This window comes from Lissotriton helveticus, chromosome 4_1 (genome assembly GCF_964261635.1).
Source record: "Lissotriton helveticus chromosome 4_1, aLisHel1.1, whole genome shotgun sequence".
In the NCBI taxonomy this organism is placed as follows: Eukaryota; Metazoa; Chordata; class Amphibia; order Caudata; family Salamandridae; genus Lissotriton; species Lissotriton helveticus.
In genome coordinates, this window is record NC_136063.1 from 200,281,475 (window position 1) to 200,301,692 (window position 20,218).

General features: G+C 43.1%; 1 protein-coding gene across 2 annotated transcripts in view; it reads right to left on the bottom strand.

Moving 5' to 3' along the window:
* SLC45A4 (solute carrier family 45 member 4) overlaps positions 1 to 20,218 on the bottom strand; it is a 344,296-nt gene that overhangs the window by 97,442 nt on the left and 226,636 nt on the right. For both annotated transcript variants that reach the window (XM_078686673.1, XM_078686674.1), the window contains exon 3: positions 12,851 to 13,039. In XM_078686673.1, the coding sequence (XP_078542799.1) occupies positions 12,851 to 13,039 (189 nt within the window). The remainder of the gene's footprint in view (positions 1 to 12,850; positions 13,040 to 20,218) is intronic.

Here is a 20,218-nt window from a genome sequence, read left to right on the forward strand (position 1 = left end):
CCCGTTTCTAGGCCTCATGAGGGCCCGGACACCAGATTCTAGCTCCAATCTCCTGAACCCACTCCGAGGAGCGATACAGCCCCCACCTGCATCCCTGACCCTTCACTTATTTCCTGCCGCGCAGCGCGGTGCCCGGCCTGGCTCTGCCTGCCTGCCTGCCAAGAATATGTTATGCCTACAGTTATCAGTTCAGCTCTCCGTCTTCACATTCCTAAGCTAACGAACCGCATAAACAGCTTCAGCTATAGTCTAGTCTTTCTGTCTCCATGCAAGTGAATTACTGTATTAATATTCATAGAAGATTCATAGCACACGCAATACATGTAGAATATATGCATGCACCAGCCTTAGTGTCAAGTAGCCTTTACCCTGATAACTTTTAGTTTCTATCAACATGTACTCCAAACACCAGATACCAGATATGCTATAGGTACATGTCGTCCTGACACCACAGACTTTCGTCTCCTCTTCTAGTGCAGAAGTCAGAGCCCCCAGTTCTCCCCGGTAACACGTCATTGTCCGTTTGCGCGCACCACTAGGTTAAAGGTTCCAGCTGCTCAGGTAGCCCCCTCCATGTACCCACCCATTTCATGACACTTCTGTGACGTTCTCATCACATGTCTACGTGCACGCCCTGTGCACGCCTTCTTTTCACGCCCATGTGTTCTTATCTTACGCTTGTCACTTGTTACGCCTACTGTATGTAATGTAATTGTGATGTTTTACTATATATACCTTGTACTGTTAATGAGACGTTGCAGCTGCCTTCTATGCCATTCTATTCCAGGCTGTCCCGATCCTGTCCCTTCCCTTATGCCTGATTAAAGCCTGTTAACCTCAGATTCCTCGGATCCTGCCTCTTATTTATTGAGCTATCTGTTATTATTAATGTATTCAAAAATAGTACCGGTAATTAATTATTTATTTACCACAGTATGACCACAACGCTCACCCGGTGGAGTTGGAGCCTGGCCAGAAAGTGTGGGTAATGGAGCCTGGAGAGCTAAGTGCCCTCCAGGATCGCTGGACAGGCCCCTTTGAGGTGTTAGAAAAGAAGGGTAAGGCCACCTACCTGGTGGACCTTAAGACCCCTCGACAGCCCCTACGGGTGCTACATGCTAACCGACTCAAACCCCACCATGAGAGGCCCGAGGTCATCTTAATGATGGTGACTGATGGAGGAGAGGAAGCGGAAAGCGAACCTCTCCCAGACTTGTTCTCGTCTCAAGAAAAGGATGGGTTAGTGGAGGGAGTGATTCTCTCTCCATCCCTAACTCCTGAACAGCGAGAGGACTGCCGCCAGATACTGGAGCAGTACTCTACGTTGTTCTCCCTTGTCCCGGGAAGGACCCACCTGTGTACCCATGATGTGGACACAGGAGACAGCCCACCAGTGAAGTCAAAGACCTACCGGCTGTCAGACAAGGTGAAGGCTAGCATCCATGGTGAGGTTACCAAGATGCTAGAGCTAGGAGTTATAGAACCTTCCAGTAGCCCCTGGTCCAGTCCGGTGGTTCTAGTGCCAAAAGCAGCTCCACCAGGCACCACTCCAGAACGGAGGTTCTGTGTGGATTACCGGGGACTGAACTCAGTTACCAAAACTGATGCTCATCCGATCCCTAGGGCGGATGAATTAATTGACCGGCTGGGAGCTGCCCAATATCTAAGTACCTTTGACCTCACTTCGGGGTACTGGCAGATCTCCCTGACAGATGGAGCAAAGGAAAGGTCAGCCTTCTCCACGCCTGAGGGACACTTCCAATTCTGCGTGATGCCCTTTGGGCTCAAGAATGCCCCTGCCACTTTTCAGCGGCTGGTGAATCAGGTCCTCTCCGGAATGGAGGGTTTCTCCGCTGCTTACCTGGATGACATTGCTATCTTCAGCAGCAGTTGGGAGGACCATTTGCAACATCTGCAAGCAGTTCTCCAGGCCTGAAACAGGCTGGCTTGACAATCAAGGCCAGCAAATGTCAGATTGGGCAGGGGTCGGTTGTGTACCTTGGACACTTGGTGGGTAGGGGAACAGTGCAGCCCCTCCAGGCAAAGATTGAGGCAATCATGGCCTGGGAACCCCCCAAGACCCAGACTGAGGTCCGAGCTTTCCTGGGCCTCACAGGTTACTACCGTCGCTTTGTGAAGGGGTATGGCACTATTGTAGCGCCCCTCACAGAGCTTACCTCAAAGAAACAACCTCGACGGGTAGTTTGGACAGAAGCTTGCCAGCAATCCTTTGAAAAATTAAAGCAGGCAATGTGTGCAGCACCGGTCCTGACGGCCCCAGACTTCTCCAAGGAGTTCATTGTCCAGACAGACGCATCAGAACATGGAATTGGGGCAGTGTTATCGCAACTCAATGAAGAGGGTCTGGATCAGCCTGTGGTTTTTCTATCCAGGAGACTGCTTCCCCGGGAACAGAAGTGGAGTGCAATTGAGAGAGAAGCTTTTGCGGTGGTGTGGGCTCTGAAGAAGTTGCGGCCATACCTGTTTGGCTCGCACTTCCTGGTTCAGACTGACCACCGACCCCTTCGTTGGCTGATGCAGATGAATGGGGAAAATCCCAAGTTGTTGAGATGGTCCATCTCCCTACAGGGAATGGACTTCCGGGTGGAACATCGGCCTGGAGTGGACCACGCTAATGCAGATGGTCTCTCTAGGTATTTCCGCCTTAGTGATGAGGACTCCCAAGGGGTTGGGTAGCTCTCCCCACTTTCAGCTGGGGGGTACGCGTGTTAGACCTGTCTGGCCTTTTGCGTAGCCCCTCCTATTATTTATTTATTTTGTCCCCTTTTTGCCCCTCATACCCTTTTTATCTTTTTGTGTCCACTAGATTTTTTTATGGTGTTGACCTGGGGGATAGATGCTCTTTTGCCCCCATAGTCTTTTACCTCAGGCCAAAGTGCCCTTTTCTGACTGGAATTCACTTAGATCTACAAGATGGTGGTTTTCAACTGTCACAACTGCCATCCCCTGGAAAACCCCATAGGTTAACATAGAACCTTCTAGAACCTTCTAGACCCTACTGGACTCTGGGTGGACAGGCTATATAAGGGCAGAGGTCAGGAAGCCATTTTGTGCAGTCTATTGAGCTTGAGGAGAGAGGCAGTGGTGTGGGGAGGTGGACGCGCAAGGAGCCTCTTCATGGAGACGTTCCCCCGTTCACCCCTGACTAAACCCTCTTGCTAAGTCTTGGTTGTCTGGAGGCATCGGTTGGTTACTGATTGGCCCCTGTGGACCTTTCGGCTCCTGCTTAATGAGTCGCTGACTGAAGGAAGCTTTTTCCCCGCCCTCTCGCCCCTCGCCAGATCACCTTACCGACTAACCGGAAGGAGACCCGAGAGAATTGAGGTGCCCTGCGCTGTCCGAGGAGCCTCTGAAGTAGAGGTGTGTGACTTCCAAGGCAGTAACAGGTGTTGCGCATGAGCGAAGGAGCGCTTAACCTCGCGCAGGCTCAGTGGTGCCTTCGTTGTGAGGGGTTGGAGTAGTGCTGGATGTTGTGCAGGCCAGGAAGTGAACCGGATTCTCATGCAGCTGAGGCGTTGCCAGGTAAAGACACTACTTCCCCGCGCATGAGCAGTGGCGCCAACAACAAGGGTTCAACGTGAGCAGCGCGGGTGACTAGTTCACCGGCAACCCCAGTCTGACCTCCCTTCACCGCTTGCGCGAGTGCGCAGGTCCCGTTATCCGGGAGCAGATCAGCTGGAGAACGAGCGTGGAAGGACTTTGCCCTCGCTTTCCGCCGAACAGCCCAAGTAAGGTGGAGGAAGGGGGGGAAAGGTTGTCGTGTGATTGGGGAAGCGGGTCCTGTCTCCAGAGACGCCTGTAGTCCTGCCGGCTGAGGACTGCAGCTAGGAACGGCAGAAGTCAGTGAGAGGAGGAGTGTCCCTGGTTAACCCGGTCGGCCGGTAGCGTGGCCGAGTGATCTAAACCGCCCCAGCTGTGTAAGACTGGTGGGCTCCCTCCGTGGTAGCAGAAGATTGCCCTGTGACTAGAGGTGGAGACCTTTGAGGGTGACGGTTTGAAAGGGTTTCAACTGACTAGAGCTTAAAGCTCCGAGATAATGGGGTCAGTGAATAAACTGTCTTCAGTAAAAGGTCTTCTAGGAGCTATTAAGAGAGGACAGCTCCTTCCTGGGGACAGAGTGGAAATCATCCTGCGCAAGGATTACAGAGCAGGAAGTGTTCCTTCTTCAGCTAACCTGGAGCGGGGTGGGAGTTAAAAATCAAGGGAATCAATTGTGAGAGTTCCTGGAAACACCTTTTGAATGCTAATGCTCTACTGAAGGAACTGTGTAGATTGGTCTCTTTTAACCCTTCCCATCTTTCATTAACTGTGTAGCTCTGTTAGAAAATGTGGGTGAAGTAGAATTGAACTTTGGATGAAACTGACAATAGAAAAATGAAATGAATTTGTAAGTGTTACCTGATACGCAAAGTGAGAAGAAATATAAGGAGAAATATTGGTGTAAAAAGAAAGAGATAAACCAAACTATTTTTATAAAGCAATCCATATTTTTCCATAATTACCGGTGTAGTGTCATTTTTGAGTGGAATTGCATTGAGTTACTGCTGGGTGGTGTACAACCTTTACACATGTGCCTCTAATAATTGACTGTCTTACCCTAGGCCAGGCTACCCTAGGTGACCTGACAACTCTAGGTCCAACACGGTGGAATGCCCACGCAACACCCATTGCACGCATCTTTCATGGTAAGTATAGCTCAATCGCAATGTTGAGCCACATTGTGTCGGGTTGAGCTATTTTTAGCATCTACTTGAGAGGGGAGAGGAGTTGGCCTAACGGCTAGGGCGCTTGACCTTGGACCTAGGGAACTGGGTTCAAATCTCGGTAATGACGCTAAAACATCCTGTGATTCTGGGCAAATCACTTTAATCTCCCAGTGCCTAACAAAAATGAATGTGTGTCCTCATGTAAAGTAACTGGTGCTATGTAAAGTGCTCTGATACCTGATTCGGATTCGGGTCACTTGACCTTGTGAGTTAATTTAAACAGGAAGGAACAGGTGTTCTGTTCATTCAGAGAGGGAATGAGCAATAAAGAGGCCATTTTAAATCTTGTTTTGTTTTGACACATTTCCTGTCTGTTCAAGAACAGACCTCAAATGAGAGTTTCTCTTCTTACTAATTGTTGCTTAACTGTTCCTGGAAAATGTTTTTTTACTTTTCTTTCTCTTAATATAGTTAGTGCTTTTTGTTAAGTGTTATCGGAAAATAATTGTGAAACAAAAGGCTGTAAAATGTCAGGTATTTTCTCTAACACAATATTTAAACAGCTTGTAAATGAATAGTACATTAACTTCAAAATATATCTGGAATTATGAAAGAAATTATTTTTGTAATACAGAAGTATGATGCAAAGATAGATGTACATAGGAGCAAAACAAATCACAACACTTTACTTGGTGATTTGCAAATGACAAATATTTGCAGAAACTTGATTTCCAGACATTGTGCACTATATAGTTTTAAAACCACATGTCAGTAGGAAATTCTGTGGGTATTTCAATGTAAAATCTGCTGATTGTATATGACAGTGTGCTGCTACCTCATGCGTTAGTTATGTATTTAGTAAAAGTGAAACGAGTTCATAAACATTTCTGCCCCTGCACTTATGACAATGCGGTTAATGAACTGAGGAAAGTCAATGGTCATGTGTATCCTATATGTGGCTAGATATGTATTATATATGGAGCAAACGTTTAGTCTATTAAACCAAACAAGAGTTTTCTGTACAGCCGACATGCTGAACTCGCGTATTTGACGGTGCTCTCATATGTGATGAAGAAGAAAATGGCGTCTCAATGAATTAAAATACTTGCCCAGGATAACATAATTTGAAACCAGTTTATGGGTCAAGAGCATTATAATTGGGTCAAGTAGATTTTTTAAGTCACTAAACCTGCAGGTCTGGTAACATTTTTAGGATTTTTCGAGGCCTGGGTGCCTTATTCACAAGCCACGCTAAGGGACGTTCCTGTGGCAATAGGGGCTTGTAAATATGCCCCTCAATTCCAAAAGACAAAATGATCTCCATGGCAGAAAATCAAGATCAAAATCAAAGCAAAGGCATTTCTCATCTACACACACCAATGAAAAATAGCCAAACGTATGGTTGAAATAGGAGTACAGAGAGATTAAAAGGAAGGCATAACAGTCCATATCTGCCCAGCACAGACTCATGCAGCTTTTCAGTTGAGCTGGTAGCATGATCATTCGACTATGTGTAAGTGACATGTGGAACTTTTGTCAATTACTCGAAACACCTTGAACTTATTGCGCAGCACTTTCCTATTTCTGGCTTCAGTCTAGCATTTATAGAAGCAATTTAATCTTAAAAGAAATTGCCTGGCATGTTTCAGGAGTGTTCTAGAAATATTCAATCGCTCTCTGATAACGGCAGCACATGTAAATGTAAATGTACAAGAATTTATATAGCGCAAATCACCAAGCGGTTTCTAAGCGCTTGCTTAGGGAACCCGTCCTGGTATTCCCCTGTGAGATAACCCCAGCAGGGTATCCGCAAGGTGAAAGCCAGGCATCCCGCCACGAGGGGCCGTTGTGGAGATTAAGCAAGCTATTGCCCAGAGTCACAGAGTGTGAACCCGTGAATCAAGTAGGCACCGGAGCGAGAATTGTCAAGTCCATGGACATTTTAGGGCTCAAGACCCCGCCGAGCCGGGAATTGAACCCTGGTCCCAGGCTGACCTCTGCTTCCAGGTCTGCCTCCTCTAACTAGTGAGCCACACTTCTCCACTAGGGTGCATCCTGTAATTATACTTTTAGTGTATTTAAAATGGGGTTGACTCTAGCACAAAACATAATATGGACGTTTTTCCACCAGCAGAAGTATGTAAGATCAGCACTGATTTATATTTGGAACATTCTGCTCTGCTTTCAGTGTTTCTGCTTGGCACAATTTTTGTATAGCTACATTATTAGAAGCTTACTTAATGCTGCTAGGTATTATAATTTTGAAATACTTCTTTCTTTAAACTTCTCTTAAGAACATATGACTTTTCAGACAATACATTGAATGATTTAGATTGAAATGTAATGTCTGAACCCATATTACAAACAGTTCGCTCGTAGCTCATTCAAAATCCCCAAACCCCACCTAGGACTTGATTGCTGATTCGAGGGGAAGGTGGCAAGGTCTGTTTTCACAACTCAGATCTAAGCTAAATTATAACACTGTAGTTATGTCTGAGAACAGCAATGCTGGAATTAAGCTGTGCTTCCAGTTTAAAACAAAATATCTGGGTTGCAACTAGTTGTGGCATATACTTCAGCATTTTCCAACAGATGCCATGAGAGAATATAAAAGCTTCAGGTAAAGCTGGTCCATATACTGAAGAGGTCATGACTAGGACAGATCTTTTACCAAGCACGCCAGCCGTTGCATCAATCCCCATGAGTGTGCTAGCCTCTTTTTTAGGTCGTACTTCGAGAAAGAGGTATATGCCTTTAAGGATTTTTTTGTGCAGGAGGATATCACTTCCTGCACAAAAGCAATCATGCCTGCAATGCAGTCATCCTTGCACCATGGTGCAAGGGTGCCTGTTTTGGCGCTAGGCATCCTCAAGTGCAATAACGCAGGGCGAGAGCTGAAGAGTGCCATACCTTAGCATATATATGGTGCTTTTCCGCTCACTCCCATTCATGCAACGTAACACAGCAACCTGCCTTGCTGCGCTAGTTGCATGAATTATAAGTAACTCTGCCCCAGAAATTCATAAATGAAGCCGAAGTTCCACTAGTCGTTACTAGGTGTCCCTCACAAGTTAAATGCAAAAGCATTAATATTCTTCATAAAAATGTAGTTCCACTTGGTATTAGGTAAGTCAGACTCAAAAGCATTAAAAACCTTACATGAAAATGCATTTCCACTAGTCCTTACTAGGTGTCCCTCACAAGTCTAATGTAAAAGTACTGAAATTCTTACATGAAGCTGCAGTTCCACTCGTTTTTATGACGTGTCCCTCACATGTCAAATGCAAAAAGCATTTAAATTCTTTCAGAAAGCAGCAGTTCCTCTATTGGTTACTAAGTGTCCTTCTCAAGTCAAATGCAGAATCACTGCAATTCTTACATGAAGCTGTAGTTTCACCAGTCATTATTAATAAGTGTCCCTATTGAGTCAGATGCAAAAGTACTGAAACCCCTAAATGAAGCTGCAGTTCAATAAGTTACTAGGTGTTTCTCTTGAGTCAGATGGGAAAGCATTGACAATCTTACATGAAGATGTAGTTCTACTAGTCATTACTAGGTGTCCCACACAAGTCAAATGCAAAAGCATTGAAATTCTTACTTGAAGCTGCAGCTCCAAAGTCGATACTAGGTGTCCCTCTCGAGTCAAATGCAAAAGCATTTAAATTCTCACATAAAGCATCATGTCCACTAGTCCTTACTAGGTCTCCCACACTAACCAAATGCAAAAGCATTGATACTCTTTCAGGAAGATGCAGTTCCACTAGTCATTACTAGGTGTCCCTCTATAATCAAATGTAAAAGCATTCAAATTCGAACATAAAGTCACAGTTCCACTAGTTGTTAATAGTGGTCCCATCCACGTCAGATGAAACTGCTTCAAAAGACTGCACCAATATGAGGGGCTGTGGCTTTAATGTATAATTTTGCAAACAGATGTTTGCTATTTTAATCATTTGTGCTTTTTTCCATTGGATCAATTATATGACATTTCTTGATTTCTACCACAGCAAGGAATTACAACCGACTAAATATAGGAAATGTTATTTACAGGTAAGTAAAAGTGCATTTAGCTAACTTATTTTGGTTATTTATTTTAAGGTGGGCGCTACAGTTAGCATACACAAGTTAGTCTTTGCCTGGAGTGGCTCCAAGTGAGTTAAGAGCAAGAGGGGTATTTTCATTATGAAGTCAGCAGCCGAATTCCGAGGAGGATTTTCTGCCTCTAAAGTGCACGTTAAGAGGAGGGTGAATACTTTGTGCACCCTCACAGTCAGGTTGGGAATCTGTGCAACACTCTTAACATGGGGAGAACAATTCTTTAGAAAAGGTGCTGGCCATCAAGTCGCTACTAGAGTTCTCTCTCAAGTCAGATACAAGTGGTTGAAAAGTTAATCACAAACCCGAGGGGTTGTGCCTTTAACCTAGAAATCGTCATACATACTCTAGCTAGGCTAAAGACGGGTGCTCAGTTTCTGTGGGATAAATAAATATACCAACATGGAATTATAATGAGGAATCAACATTGTAAATTATAATAAGTTTACAAAGTTATGGAATTAGTTGATTAAACCCTATTATACATAGGGATTATCAGTCATTGGGAAATGCAAAGGAAACAAGTTCTATTCTTAGGGTACTATTTATTTGATGGATTTGTACATGTACAGGGGAAGATGCAGTCACTCAAAGTGAACGCATCCTATGGCTGGAGAGAGCTGGTCTGTTGATCTGTACTTTTTTGCTGTGGTTGGAAGGGGTATGATTTTAGTGACATGTTAACAGGCCAATAGTGAAATAGTGTTGTTATAAGTCTCTATCGTCGTGTGTATTTTTGTATGATTTTGGGTGGGGGTAGGTGAAATAAGGCTTGCAACACAGCTAAAACCTTTAGGCCAGACCTAAAAAATGTTAGCGTTAATCTGCAGATCAGACAAACCAGTTCGTGAGAACACAAAAATATATTTCTGGTTGAGCAACAAAATATTTTTCACATTGCACACGCAGCTGTGACTAAGCCAAACATTTCTCATAAATATAATTAAGAAGAATCTCGGAGCGGGAGTTTCTAGAGCGGTTAATAGATTTCGCCACAGTTTGCAGCTCACTCGCCACAACCTCTATGGAAGAGCACATGTGATTTCTTTGCTCTCACAGAGAGCTGCTACATCTTGCCTTTCCAAAGGTCTTCTGTTTATAACGCGTTTCGGGAACGAAAAGAAATTAACTTCCCACGCGAGTTGTTTTCGATTGAACAGCGTGCACCAGGTTCTGTTCTTTTTCAAAGCCAGGTCTTGGAAAAGAGCAAGAAAAAATACGAGAGGAGATAATTTTGGGAATAATACTGGAAACAGGATGTAGTGTGAGATATGCATTAAAAAGAAACCTGAGCACAACAGGAAGCATTTCCCTGTGAACAGGTTCCTAGTGTTTTCCCATGCCAAGTGCAGGAGGAGTTTATCTCGAGCCTAATAATATTATTCGGGCAGCACCATTGTGCTGCGGGGGAGTGCAGAGCGAGCCGTACTTCAAAGCGGACGCTTCCGAGGCAATCCGTGGGGGGAGGTGTGCATTGAAAGAGAAGGGGGAGTCCCATTAATTGAAACGGGCTACACAACATTGCCGAGGCCCCTTCAGGGTATGTGTAGTTGTGCAGTTCCTCAGGTTCATGTCTGTGTCTACACCTCTGCCTCTTTGCCCCACGCAGGTCACTCAGTCACACTCGTCTTCACGACGTCCCTCATAGGTCCATGCTTCTCCTAGTTGCCATATTTCCTTATTGCCCCCTCCCCACCCCAAAAGCAGAGGGGGGCATAGACATTTCTGGGTGCTCGTGCCATGGTCCTGGCTAGCAGGGAGAGTACACACACAGAGGCGTGTCAGTGCGCATGCGTGAATCCACGCGCTCACTTGAGGTAGTAGGGCCCTGAAAGACGGGGAGCTTCTACATAAAATCACCCGCCGAACAGCAGGCTGAGTTCTTGATCCTCAGTTTCGGGGTTTTCTTCATTTCGTTGTGAGGGGTCCGACTGCTTCACAGACCCTTCCATAGGACTGATATACCCAAGAAGACAAGAGCCATGCAGTGCCATCCTTTACATACACTACCCGTGGGAGGGGAGGGCGGATAGAGCTGGCAGTAACAGAGGCATGGCGGGTCTGAGGGTTACGAAGTTTCTAGAACGTTCTAGGCACATTCCTCCTGTGCTCTACAGACACTTTTCTGAGATTAGAACGTTTCTCTAAAGTTAGAAATGGTTCTCTGGTCCATCCTCCATGGTGGGGAATATTCTGTTTCCGTATAAAAGACAGTCATACTGGAGAATAAGTTGCACCAATTTTGTAAGGAAAAAGTGCAAAGAACTACTTTTGCCTTATGCTGCCATCTTCCAAGGGCAGGTAATGCCTTTGCAACATTCTCAAAAACGTGCCCTTCTCGTAGAGAAGATGGAGGGGTATACATACCTCGTTGCCTTGGAAGTATTAAGAAATTGTTTCATTATATATTTAATTAAGCATTTTCCACAAACATGCCTTTCACGTGACAAGTGCAGGATAAACAGCAAAGCATTTAGTGAAGCGGTGGGTCTAGTAGGATTTACAGGCAGACGAGTCATTCATGCCCTTCCTGTCTCCAGAGCTAGCTGGGCTGCCATACTATTGTAGGACAAGGATTGAGAAGATCCACTCGGGCCTTGCTGCCGCCATCAGGTTAGGATGTTACCTGCTGCACTGTACATGGTGAAACGGAAGTCAGCACATTCTCTGCTTTTTGTTAACCCCTTGCTTCATATGTTGCTGTTGGCACTTCCGTGCCTCACCTACTCTGAATTTTAACGTTTCCCTAGTCAAATACACTGTCATTCTGGACGCCTTATAGTTTAGGTCATTAGGGAGAAAAAGAAGGGCATCTGATTCATTACCCTGAAGGCTTGCCGCTCACAGGGCTTGGCCGGTCTAGCGCTTCAATGCTCCTCTCAACAGGTTGAAATGTAGGAGAAAATGGAGCCCTTCACCTTTAACTTTGGTATTGCAGAGTCTACATGGATGATTCACTCTACCTCAGACGATCCTTGTGTTACCCAATTCCAGAATATAGACTCTAGCTCTTCTAAAGACAGAGTGCTCTCCAAGTAACACCTATGTGAGGTAGTTCTATATCTCTATTTCTGGGTAGATGTTGGAACAAGGTACATATTTCACATTTGAAAAAGTATGCTTCAGTATGTTCAACCTGACCTCTTCTCCGGCCTTCTTGATTCTTTTCTGGATGGTTGTGACTGGGCTCAGTGAACTGGAAGCAGTTTTACGCCCCACTGATTGCTTTTCAAACGGTTTTAACCTCTCAGAGAACTGCTGAGGTCAAGTGCCCATCAGGTTCTTTCCCCTTTTGAAGACTAGCCATGTCTGCTTCAAGTGTCTGCAGTGTAGGAGTAAGGTAATTAGAGATCTTTCTCTGTGGGCTCTTTGGCTGCAGCCTCAGATACTAGGTTTTCAGGCCTAGAGCCCAGTTTTCGCTGCCATTAACTTTGGGAATCAGCAATCCACACGAGAACTACCAAAGAGTCCTGTCTGAGGAGACTAAGGAGAGCATGAAGCAAAAGGTACTATTGTTAGGTACTGTTAGAACATCTCTTTGATATACACTACTGTTTGTTTATATTTAGAGACACACTGAACAAACAAATGCTCAAGATCAAAATACAGACTTCAAACACACAAAAGCTGATGGGAGGAATGCTTGCAATTAGTCTAACCACTGGCAACTGCTTGGGGTAGTATTTCAACCCATCATTCTTTTGCCCGCCATGCTACCTGAGGTTAGACCCAACCATATGCAAATCTGTCTTGGTTCTGTTTCATTAGGAACCGTCCAACCCGAACGGCCAAGCCAGGCCCTCTCATGACCGCCTACACAACTGAAAAAAAAGAAAAGTGGGACTGGATATATGGGATTAGAATCTGAGGTTAGTAGAATTTATAATCGTTATTTCAGGTTGTAGTTACACAGTATAGTTTTTATTATACAAGTAGGTCCGCACAGTTACCTTTATTATGCACAGTGCATTTATGTATTTGAAGCAATGTAGCAGAGCAAACATACAAGGTGGAAACAATTGTATTACCTATGACAGATCCATTGAGAAAAAGTGCAACACCAAATAGGACTCCCACGCAAAGAGCGAGAATGAAAGGCCGCCGGCGGCCCCAGCTGAGAGTGCAGCGGTCACTTGCGGACCCGATCAGTGGAGTGAAGATAAGGCCCAGAATGGGGCTCAGGAACCAGGTGAGACTGTAGTACTGTTCAGGAAGACCTAGAACACAGCAGAAAGAGGAAGGGTCAGAGAAGTACTTCTTCAGACGCAGGATGACATATAGCTCAACTGGCGGGCTCCCACGAAGCATTAGTAGCACAGTAAAGCTTTGGAACAATATTCAGCATGGAATGATCTGTAGACTGAGGCCGTTGCGATTCAGAGGTGCTCAGGAGACAGCCATACTGAGCCAAAGAGTATGCAGAGGCCAAAGAACATATGCAGGAACAAATGACACTTGCTTTAAACTTTGGTGTTTACTAAAAACTCTCGAATTTCTGGAAGAAATTCTCAAAATAAGGAGTAGAATTTACCAGCTAAACTTCCTTGACCATAGGTCGTTCTCATAATGCAAAGGCATCTGCTTATTGGTACTATTATAAGATTGCCTTTCTTTAAAAAAAAGTTGCATAATTAAAAGAAACATGTGGGCATATCTGTATTCCGTGTACATTCTAATGACTAGAGACTGAAGTTTAGCATCAGTACTTACCTCCTATTCAAAGACCAAAGACTTAAATATGTGATTAGTAAGAATATGATGAACTTTCAAAATCATTTTACAGAACAAGAAAGGGAAAGACCTTACCTTTCACTTTTCTGATGATATACATGGGAGAATTCACATACCTTTCAAAGTAGTTCTCTGTCAACTAATCTATATTATTATTCTTGAATACTGAATTACATCACTCACGTGTGTGATCCTGGAACACTTTTAGAAGCCGAGAGAAAATACTCTCCAATAAAGCAAAATAATGAAATGCATCATAACAGGCAATTTTTTTCTTTATATTTTGCACTTTAAAAAACAACAATTAAGGAGAAAAATCCTAAAAATGTAATACAAGCGTAAAATTGAGTTTAAAAACATGCACCAGCTATGTATGCTGCTCAGAAACATGATTTTTTTTACTTCATCCTTTTTAAAAGTTAGGGAAATGAAAGTAAATTATTGTTACAGGCATACCGCTTAACAATATAGCTTAGCACAGAGAACACAAGAAGGCCCCCGAAGACCAACACAACCACACACAGTGACAGTTAGTCCCCCAGTTCTTTATTAAAAGGATCACCGAAAGCAGGTCTCTTCATGTCATGTCCAACTATCTAACAGTATGCTTGCGAGTGGCATATTGTATGCTTCACTTGAAGGTTTTTAAAATCTACTGGATTTTCAAACATTTATCTCTCAGGCAAGTTGGTTTTAAACTACGTCTTTCTCAGTCATTGGACACTACCCTTTTCTATAAGGAATTTTTCTCTGTGTGGGTGTTAGGGGTGAATCCTTGAGCATTCTTATTTATTTTCCTTCATATGTCATTATTCTTAGGAAACAGAAGTGCTTTTTTTCTCTCATTGGATGCAGGATTTAGAGGAATAAATGTCACAGCCATTACTGGGGCGAAGGGGGTCTGTTACCTTGTAGAGCTGTCTGGTTCTCCAACAAGCATAAGGGTCAGCACAGCAAAGGGCCATGCAGCCCATATGCTCATACTGAACCTCAGCTGACCCTTCCTCTGATACCTCAGAAATGTCTAACAGAGGTGTCTTCTCTTTCTTTCTTGAGCGCCCCTGAAGAAGCCATCACTCAACATTAGGGAGAAGCCCAGGACATCATAGGGAAGGTTTCAACATCATGGTAGAACCTCAGCATCTAGTCTGGTCGACAATTAATCTGCAACAGTGGAATGGCGAACACACAAAAAAATCTTGAAAACAGCATTGAGATGCTTAAGCTTGGTGACCTATGGAATACCAGTATATCTGATCATGCTTTTAAAAGAGTACATAAATCTATTAAACTGCAAAGCTGGACGAATGACAAGAAAAGGTGTCCAAGGAGTCACACGGGTGGCTGGTCTTGAAACCTTATGCTGCTCCAAGTGAGTCACCCCTCCTGAAAGCCACCTACCACCGGAAGATAAAGCAGAGTTGGACTCAGTGGTATTTCAACATTAGATTTCCTCTCAAAATGGAAGGAAGGTGGCTAAAGAGAAGACAAGAAATGCCGTCTATGTCATCAGGCAGATGAAACTTTGAAGCACTTTATGTGTATCTGACCCCGCCCTGGCCATAGAGCGAAGAGGTTTGCTGAGTAAAGAAATTAACAACCAAGGGACCAGGTCTTGCAGGTCAGCATAGAAGGAGTCCCTAGATCCATAGAACCCAATGCTGTACATTAGACTGGTACAGTTCCTGAACATTTTTCAAACCTTTGCCGAGGCAGATATATGGAAACAGGTAGGGTGAGAAGAACGCACTTGAAATAACCCTTGTTGGTATTTATGATCATGGCGGGCTGCTTAGGTCTTTTACTATAGCTGTTTCCTATCCTATCAGTTTGAGTGAAAGTTTTGACACTAGTCTGCCTGTTACCCTGCTTACAGTTCAGCCCCTTCTTCATACATTCGCATTTTGCATAGGCCTTTCCTGTTTGCCACGTTTGCACTTTGTTAGATTTCCTTATTGCAGCCCTAGCAACTCTGTATCAAAGACCGCTGTCCAAATGTTACCAGGGTTAAATATCACCACGTTGTATGCACATCTGCACATTGCTTAGGCCTTCCCATTTTTAGATAGTGTAATCACTTCTGCGCTTCATGGTAGACTTGCTCATTGTAGGTTAGCAAACCTTGTACCAAAGACTGCTGTCTAAACAAGAACGTCATTTCAGATTTATCTATTTATATGATCTGTTTTGCATGTTTTAATCAATGTTTACGGTTTTTTATTAACTAATATACAAATGTACCTAATTATCCTCAGCATCATGGAGAGGCCCTTGACATTATGGAGAAGTCCATGACATCATAGAGGAGCCCTTGGCATTATGGAGGAGTCCATGACATCATGGAGGAGCCCTTGACATTATGGAGGAGTCCATGACATCATGGAGGAGCCCTTGATGTAAGTGTTGTGTTCTATGTCAAAGTGAGTCCTTTGAAATCCTGGTGAGGCTCTGAACATCCTTGGACTCTCGACATCCAGGTGAGGTGCTTGATGTCCAAGTGAGGCCTTCGCCATCACTGGCACTCTCAGCCTCATCATAGACGCTCTCAGACGCTCATCCACCCGCACCACTAGTCTTCATGAAGAGGTCCACTGAAGAGTGGCATCCATGCCACACAATGGACATCCACCCCATTTTAAGGCAGACATGCCCAAAATTATAGATCACCCTGTTAAACATACTGTTGCCTTCAGGGTTTCTGCGGACATACATTGAGCAGGCCACATGTCAAAGGTCAAAACTACTACTATTCATTCCTTTTTTTTTTACAGTACAGAATATGCACATTTTATCATGAGTGCCTTTTCTCTGCCTCAGTAAGGGGTGGGAAGAGTTTTGTTGATTTTTCCCAATTGCCTTGAGCTTCTGTTCAATGAGTGAAATTCTACTAGAGGTTGAGGGATTATAAGTCCAGAGAGTTGAATGATAGTCTATGCCAAACAAATGGGAAGCAAGATTGATGTACGTCCATTACGTCAGAGAACTACATTATCTAACTGCACTTCTCTGCACAGAAATCTCTCAATAAACTGGGCAGGCTGTGTATTTCGAAGGGAGGCCATGCCACAAATGTTCTTAGGTATTTCTGAGGTTGAATTCCCCCCCTAGCCTTCTAAGGCATATGTTTTAAGGATCAGAATACCTTACAAGCTCATTCAAATACGACATTTATTAGTGAGGTGCAGATAGAATGTTTGGATATTAAATTGCCTTGATGAGATTTTTTAATTCACATGCATCATCTTTTGTTTGAGGCTGAAACAGAATGGCTAGTTGTTCCGCATAGCATAGGTAATCCACATTTGCAGTTCTTCAGGACATGGGATAATCTAAAACCTGCCTATTTATCATCAAAACGTTCCTTCTCATCCAAAGGAAACTTTAATATGCAAGGGTCTTTTTAACACGGTGTAGTCCATCGAAGATGGATTGTCCATAATGCTTGAAATATCTGACGCCTGCTTCCTTAGGTATTCATCTTCAGGGTGTATAGTTCAAAACAGTGAGGTATTTCTTTGTATTCTATGACGTCAGTCTGTCTTCCACCCTAAAGGGATTGATTCACTGGGCTTCAAACCATTTGCAATTTCATTTTGCTTCATAGGCCCTCTCACTGTCTTATTCATAGAACCGTGACAGATGCCTAACTATGAAAAGCTATATGTTTATACTATGAGATCTAAAGTATCTGATGATGCTACCTCTTTTATACTACTTATTTTTTATCCCTTGAAGGTTTGAAATAAGGTTAATGTCTACGTTGGTATTTTCATAACATTTCGATTCACATAAAGCATCTATTGATAACCCTATGAGGTATCTGCTTTGACAGCAAAGGTATTCTTACACGAATGACGCAGACAAGTTTAGCATGATCTTGCACATGGTCAGTTACTAATGCAGTGTCTCTGGTAGGTTCTTTAATGGCATCAATTTGGCAATGACAAGTCATGTTTGACATGCCTTGTCTGATGGTACTTAGTTTTCCTATACGGTGTAATGTTTTGGATACCAATGGCACGCATACTCATGGGTTCAGTTCTGAATATCGGTGGAGTTATTTTTGTGAAGTTATTTTGGAGAGGGACAGATTAATGGTGTTCTCTTTGGAAAAGTTCACAGTAGATACTCAGAAGTTTTTTATGATAAATATAGTATTACGATTTAAAACAGGTCATGTAGCTATCTCTTCAGTCAGTTGACACAAAGGTTTTCTACATACTTTTTCATGCAGTGCGAGAAGTCAAAATCTCTTCTTGAAATGTCTATACTTTATTATTGCCTCTTTATTCATATGCCATTTGTACATATGTTGCTGACTTTATATGTGTGTGTGTGCTATGATACAAAGATAGAAGACACATTCTCTTTTCTGCTGTTATGATGCACCTGAAAGTGTTTTTTAAATTACCTTGGAAGCAGTCTGATCTACTAGGGAATTTTTCTTTTTCTTTTCTCTCTGTTGGTCAATTCTCAGTGCTTAGAAACTATTTCCTGAGAGACTGTTTTAAAAAAAATCATGGACAATAAAATATATAAAAACTATATTGGAGAATTTTCCAGTAGACTTGTCATTCACCTGTATCTTTACCTCTTCAGCTATTTAAACACGTGTGTATTATGGTTGTGAGACTAGAGTCAGGACCACTGGAGAGAATTATTTATTTATTATGACTTATCGTTGATTCCATTTCAATTGTAAGTTTGGTCTCCAACACACTCATCATTTTAATACATTCTGCTCTGTTTGTTTCCAATCATTTGGATTTTCTGCATGAAAGTCTAAGTTGCACTGGTGAGTCCTGAAGAATTAGTTATATAGCCGTTGCCTCTGGCTTGTCCTGAGATAGTAAATGTAATTGTATTTATATATCGATAACTACCCCTGATGAGGTGCTGAAGCTCTGTCTGGCAGGTAGCACACTACCCTGGAACCTCGTTAGCGGTTATTCTAGTGGTTATTGCAATTAGTCATATGCTCTCAAGAAAGGAAAAATACAATTGCTCCATTTACTTAGTGACAGGTTATATTAATACCAGTTAGGTGTGATCATTAGTGGGGGCTATGTGGTTTCAGGTGAACAGCTGGTAAGATAGATAGACTGGCGGAGATTAGGTAATGTTTGGTTACAGGACAGGGGTTTAAAGAGGAGAGGTTGTTATCTATGAAATGAGGAATCAGCAAATTGTGAAATTACAATAAAAAGATGAAGGCAGACAGGCATGACACTGATATGAGGCTATTCTCAGAAAAAGAAGGGATGCAAACGATAGAAGGTGAGAGGAGGGTCACACTGGAAAAAGAAATGAGAGGAATCAAGTGGAAGTAGGTCAAGGTAAATTTTTCATGCAGATTTTTAGGTGAATAGAGGGGGTTTTAGGTGTATCGTGTGAGAAGGCTTTCTGAGGGAGCAAGCAATCTGAGGATGTAAGCTGTAGAAAGAAACAGCATTATACATACTGCTTCATATCTGGGGCAGACAGCTGAAACATGCAATATTAATTAATCACATCATTTAAACATTAAGAACCCAAACCTGCTGCGTGCTAAGCTTACACCAGCGCTTTTAATCATAGTCTGCAGTATCCCAATGTTGGTACAGAGCCTGTACGCTACAAAAGGGAAGTTGGGCCAAAAAAGGAAAATGTCTCATTTAAAGATCTACCCTCACTATTCTGTAATGAACGTTTTTTTACTCACAAACAATAATGATTTGGCACTGGCTGAGAGTGTCTTGCCAATGCACAGGCATATTTATACCCTGTCACCTAATCCTATCCAAGTGTATGTTGTGCGTGTTTATGGCCATTGTAGTAAATCTAAGTATAAGCGAAGAAGAGTGATGGAGGCCCGTGGGTTCAATTTTAAAGCCCCCGGACTGTTCCTGTGCACAAGAAGGATGTGATATTGCTTTCCCAGACACTGGAAGAGTAGCAAGAGAGATGCAGGATGGAGGAGGCCTAGACAGTGGACTGACGAAAAGGAGAAAAGGCTCCTACAGAAATGTGATTAGTAACATTTGCTGAGAGAGGTTGGTGATCATTGGTTATCAGATTTAAATATGTAATACTAGTCAACATTGGTTATGTACGCATCTGGCAGACTTATCCAGTCCTGGGCGACCACTTAAATTACCATTTTCATTCAGAGGATTCTCAATTAGCGAGGTATAGGACTCGTTGGTTAACCATTCCTTTCAAATGGACCACTCTTGGATCATCTACCAATACGAGTCCTTCCCGCCCAGGTCACTTATCTTGAAACACGTCTGTCTCAAGGATATTTAAAACTGCAGTACATGCCATTTTTGTCTTCGGCAATCCTCCCTAGGACTCACTACAAATACAACGTATTCCCATATTTGATTGAGCCTGTCTGATTATCAACCACAGGCAGATCAATCAGGCTCTTTCTATTTTAGTGTGACCTGCTGGCACATTCATCCTATATTCAACCCTAGAACTTAGACATTTAATTATGTATGTTCTGGTGATGAGCTCTTGATTTACTATGAAGGAGGTAAAAATGCTGTCAACACATGCAGTTAGCCGGAAGCTAATCTAGGATATACAACTCAGGAATGTATATTATTAGTCATTATATGCATTATCCAATTACCCCTTACTTGTATATACTTCTATATACACATTTTTCACTTGACGAA